The 5,815-nt window shown below is 39.0% G+C and overlaps 1 protein-coding gene across 1 annotated transcript; it reads left to right on the top strand.

Annotated features, from left to right (window-relative positions):
• Nucleotides 1-466: 466 nt before the first annotated feature.
• Nucleotides 467-4,959, top strand: LOC112293630 (uncharacterized). The gene is made up of 4 exons (XM_024543282.3): nt 467-3,188; nt 3,525-3,864; nt 4,191-4,452; nt 4,712-4,959. Exons 1-3 carry the CDS (start codon nt 757-759, stop codon nt 4,419-4,421), a joined length of 3,003 nt encoding a protein of 1,000 aa, XP_024399050.1. The 5' UTR covers nt 467-756; the 3' UTR covers nt 4,422-4,452; nt 4,712-4,959.
• Nucleotides 4,960-5,815: the final 856 nt, after the last annotated feature.

Below are 5,815 nucleotides of genomic sequence, written 5' to 3' on the forward strand. Positions count from 1 at the left end.
ATATTGTTATAATTTATTAAAAAATTAATTATATTTATAATTAATAATGTGATCTATAATTTTAAGAAATTATATATATATATATATATATATATATATTTAAAGATACATGCACAAAAAATGAGTAAAAAGTATGACAGAGAGTTTGAGTGGAAACAAAGACATCCAACAAAAAGGATTCATCCAGGAGTAGTCACGCTACATGAACGATAAAGAACATTCCACGCACCAAACCAGGACCGGGGCGCGGGTGTAGGTGCCAGGCCTCCCCACCGTGGGAGTAATCAGGTCCCATTCTGACTACAGACCCGCCATCCGTCACTGTGCAAGAGGGGCAAGAAACAGGAAAGGAAGGGCAGGGCAGGGCAGGGGCAAAAAAGAAAGAAAGAAAGAAAGAAAGAAAGAAAGAAAGGGGAGGGGGAGGCTATCTCTGTATCTTTCCATCCAATCTTCTTATCAAGTAAGAGCATTCTGCCATTCTGTGCAAGCCTCTTGTTCCTCATCTCCTTCCTTCCCCTTCGTTCCTCCTTCCTCCTCTTCCTCTCGGTCTCTCTCTCCCCTTTGCGTGCATGTTTCTATCGTCCTCATTTGCCTCCAATTCCTCGTATTTTGCTCTTCTTCTCGTTTCTAGTTGTGTGGATTATACGTCCGAGGGTAGCTGGGTGGCCATCTGAGGCTGGCTGCGGAGTGTGCTGCTGACAACGGTGTAGTGAGAGGATGGTGTGAAGAACTTTGAAAAAGGTCGGGGACTTGACGATGGCGATCTCTGGTAGTGGACTCTTGCTCGGGGAATTCTTTCTTCACGAGAGGTTCTGTGTGGCGCGAGCTGAGAAGATCGTCAGCCTTGACTTTCTTTCGTCCTCCAGCCATGTCTGTGCCGCCAGGAGGAGTGGGAAGTGCTCGTGGAGAGCGCGGGCGTCCGTTTCTGTGCAGTTGCGGGAAGCAGGGAGTGGTGCTGAGGCTCTGTTAGAGGGAATTGCGCATGACTTGTACTTAGAGAAGGATAGTTTGGGGAATGAGGCTTCGAATTCTAATGGACAGGAAGTTGTCGATACCTCGGACGATTCTCCTTCGGCTTCTTCTTCTTCCTCTTCTTCTCCTTCTTCTTCGTCTCAGATTGATAGGTCTATGTCGAGTTACGTTGAGATTATTAGTGCACTGCGAGGGAAACGTTCGAATGCATGCGAAAATTCTAATATAGGTCGCGGATTAGGAAACTCTGAGGATGTAGAGAAACTATCCGTCACGAAAGTCGTAGGAAAGCCAATTACTAGGGATGTGTCCAGAGCGAAGAGAGGAGGTTACGCGAAATTGAGTGGACGTGAAAGAAGTAGGGATATTTGGGAATCGTCACGGGATTCAAAGCATAAAACAATTAATTTGGTTAAGGCGCTAAATGCATTGCCATGCGGAGGTACAGTTCTGAATTTGCTCGAGCAATCTGAGTTGCAATTTACATCACGCCAAACTTCTTTCATTTTGAATTCTCTTAAGAATCCCGACAAGGCGCTGGAAGCGTTTCAGTGGATGCAAGAAAATGGGAAGACGAGAGGGAACGTGTATTCCTACAACATTATGTTCAAGATTCTAGGGTCGAGACAGCAATGGCCGATAATTGACGAGCTTCTAGGTCAAATGCTGGGAGATGGTTGTGTGCCGGATGATTACACATTCAACACCTTAATTATGAGTGCAAGCAAGGCTGACTATGCTGACTATGCCACGAGAGCTTTCCAAATGATGTTAGAGAAGGGAGTTCAACCCACCAGATTGACCTACAGTATGATGATGCTGCTGTATCAGAAGAATGGTAAAGTCGAGGATGCAGAGGTTGCATTCTCGCACATGTTGCAGAGCGGGATTCAAGTAGTGGCCGCATACTCTGCCATGATCGCAATTTACACGCGGTGCGGTTTCTTTGAGAAGGCAGAGAAAATAATGGAGGACATGTGGAACCACAAAATTGCGCCCGACAGAGATAACTGGTTGAAGCAAATGAATACTTATGGACAGCAAGGAAAAATAGAAGAAGCGGAGCACATAATGGACACAATGGAGAGGTTAGGGATGCATCTAGGTGTCGTCGGTTATAACTCTATGATCACTGCATATGGGAAGGCAGGTCTTTACGAGAAAGCACTTCGGCTGTTTGAGAAGATGAAAGAGGCGGGCCTCGAGCCAGACGAGGTAACGTATAGCTGTATGATAGGGGCGTGTGGACGTGCGGGGAAGCTTAGGGATGCATTGGATTATTTTCAGGCGATGAAGAGATTGGGGATTATGCCAGCATCATCAAACTTTAACACTCTGATTAGTCTGTACGGAAAGGCAAGAAATGTGGTGGGCATTGTCCGTGTCTTAGCGGATATGAAGAATTTTGGGTGTACGCCTGATTCACAGACGCTAGATGCGGTTGTAAGGGCGTATGAAAGAGCTGGGCAAACGAAGAAGGTCGTTCAGGTTCTTAGCTTATTACGGGAAGCTGGTTGGGTTGAAGACACAGAAAGTTATGGCACATTGCTACATGTTTACCTGAAATGTAATCTGCAGAAAGAAGCCTTAAGTGTGTTTTCCGCCATGCGCAAAGCTGGTATGGCACCGAAGGAATATATGTGCCGCAGTCTAATTTGTGCATGTAAAGATGCTGGAATGTTCGAAGATGCGACAAACGTGTTCAGGGACATGCAGAGTGCAGGCGTTGTTCCCAGCTTAGAGACCTCATGCACCATGATTAATGTCCATGGGTTGAAGGGCGATGTAAAACAGGCTGAAGAGCTGTTCCGCTCACTTCGAAGTTCAGTTTCAAAACTAGATATTATAGCGTACAATGTCATAATCAATGTCTACATGCGGTATGGAATGCACGAAGAGGCCTTCAGGATTTACAAGTTAATGGAAGAAGAAGATGGTCTGCTTCCAGACTCTTATACGTATCACTCAATGTTGAGGATGTGTCAGAAATGTAATCTCCAGACGCAAGCCGAGGAGATTTATTGGAGGTTGAGAAACTCAGATGTCGAGTTAGACGAAGTTATGTGCAACTGTGTGCTTAACACTTGCGCAAGATTTTTGCCTCTTGAGGAGGTGCATAAAATATTTCAGGAGATGATAGATGTTGGATGCATTCCAAATACTATAACTTTCAACGTTATGATTGATTTGTACGGCAAATCTGGGATGTTAGACAGGTAATTTTCTTTCTCTCTCGTCGATTTATGCTTGAAGTGATTGCCCTTCTCAAAATTACAGTTGTTTAAACACTGCAATATAGCTGAGGCTTGTTGTCAGAATATCACAATGTATACAATTATTTAAATCAGCATGTGATTTTTTAAGACAATTTGACATTTCTTAGGTGATGTTAAAGTCAATCTTGTACTTTTAGATATTTTACTTTCATTTCTGCATTTTATTTTTTTCCTTGAGTTCAATTGGATGTTCACTATGATCCACGTATCCACGATTCGGCATGGTCCATTCCCACAGATTTGTGCACCTAGCTTATATGTGTTCCCTCTTTGCAGGGCACGTGATGCTTCGAAGTTAGCTCAGCAATTAGGAGTAGCGGACAAGATAACATTCAGCACTTTGATTAATTCTTACGGCAAAAAGCAAGACTTTCGAAATATGGAGGCGACTCTTTGGGAAATGCAGAATGCAGGGCACGGAGGTTCTTTGGAGGCCTATAATTGTGTACTTGATGCGTACGGAAAAGCGGGTCACCTTGACAAGCTTGAGGATGTAATTGCTCGTATGGAGAAATCGGGCCTTCAGATGGATCTTGCATCGTATAATATTCTCATCAATATATATGGAAGACACACCAAAATTGCTGAGATGGAAGCTCTATTTCACAAAATGCAAGTAAGTTCACGTATTTATCAAGGCAATATAGAGCTTCATGCTAATGTGTAGAAATTGTGCACGGTGCATGTTGCAAAGGTTAATCTGTTTTATTTTTATATTTATTTTCAAATTTATTTTTCTGACATTGCATGTATGATTCTTGAAGTGATTTTAGCTGTTCAGCTTGTACTTAAATATTATAGATGATCGGCTGTGTATGATATGGGTCTTATTCCTATGTTTTGGAAACTGGGGCCTGTCTATTGGCACAGAACATTTGTTTTAAGGTCTTTGGTGCTCTTTGTTGTTATTGACCTGATATAAAACCAATTGTACTCGTGCAGGAAGAAGGCTTCATCCCTGACAGATGGACTTATAATACTATGATTAGAACATATGGCTATGCGGATTATCCTGATAAAGCAGTGGATACCTTCAAGATGATGCAAGACTCAGGAATCATGCCAGATAGAGTAACCTATGTCATGCTTGTTGCTGCTTTTGAGAAAGCAGGGAACCTCCTAGAAGCAGCGAGGTGGTCTCTATGGATGACTCAAGCAGGCTACACAAAATGATCACAATAGAGATCAATGACTCATTGCTCATGTAAGTACTAGTTCTTCGATCAGCTTGCTACGTCTGTGACGGCCAGGATCCTTCATATTTCCCGTGGTCCTTTTATTTTTATTTTTGGGGCGATTGTTAGTGTCGATTATGAAATACTTGGGTCAACTTTCTCATGGTTGCTATATTTGAAGCACTTGTCTGTCACTTGGACATTAACTGTCACTCTTATTTAACTAGCGTGAAAGTGATGAATTGCTTTTGTCCACAGTAATGAATGTTTGGAAGGTACATTGAACAGGTGATGTGCAACAAACCATACTGAAAGGATTAAAGCTCAGTCCCTCAATTAAATATGCAAATGATTCAAGAAATCAAATGGGAGCTGGAGAGGTACATCTACTTTTTGCACTCTGGACTCTTAGCATTAGCGAAATAGTCTTGTAGTTAGATTCTTTAAAAGGTGATGTAAAATGGTATAACATTAACTATATTTAAATTAAAAAAAAAAAAAAAAAAAAAAAAAAAAACTGAATTTTATTTCTGTCATTCTATGTGTACTTTTAAACTAGATAGTCCATAAGGTATTTCTTTTTCTTGATAATGTTTTGATACTACTATCCTCAGGTATTTGTTTCTCTTACAGCTGATTTTGTTCTTTTATGTGGAATGTGTTAGTCATGTTTAGTAGTGTTATTGGCTCCAAAGAAAACAACTGCAGTATTTTTATTTTTATTTTTTTTAATCCTCAAATCACATAGTGAATGGGAATAAAATGAAATTGTAAAAGAATCTGATTTCATGGTTGTTTAGTGTTTTTAATTCTATGGGCCTTCATATTGTTTTTGTGTATATATTATATCTTTTGTAACATATTTTGTAAATTGTTATTTGTTACAAGGTATTAGTTTTTCAGTTTGTCTAGAAGATTATTTGTTTCATTTTATTATCTTAATTTCATTTTGAGTTTTAATATTGTAATTATTACAAACTTTATAATGTCAAAATGGAAATATATTGTTCTAAAAAAATATATTTGATTGTGGACATGTTCCAATTCATTTTACTTATTAAAGTATTATTCCAATTTTATTTTTTTAAAATTATATTTTATATTTATTTATATTTGGATAAAAATATAATATGATTGGTGATTTAAAATATTATTTAAAAAATCTTCAATATCAATTATATTTAAATTTAGCTAAAGTATTAATATGTTTTTTAAAAAAAATGTTAAATAGATCCAAGTCTTTATAATATCAACCTATATATGATGAAGAATATGGTAATTATAATAAATGTAGTTGGATTTCATTGGTTTCAGATCCAATAATGGAAAAATAAATATAGATTTTTTTTTAATTTTTTTTATGATGGTGTCAAGGGAAAAAATTCAAAAAAA

The sequence above is a fragment of the Physcomitrium patens genome, chromosome 16 (assembly GCF_059467195.1).
Source record: "Physcomitrium patens ecotype Gransden chromosome 16, ASM5946719v1, whole genome shotgun sequence".
Taxonomy (NCBI): domain Eukaryota; kingdom Viridiplantae; phylum Streptophyta; class Bryopsida; order Funariales; family Funariaceae; genus Physcomitrium; species Physcomitrium patens.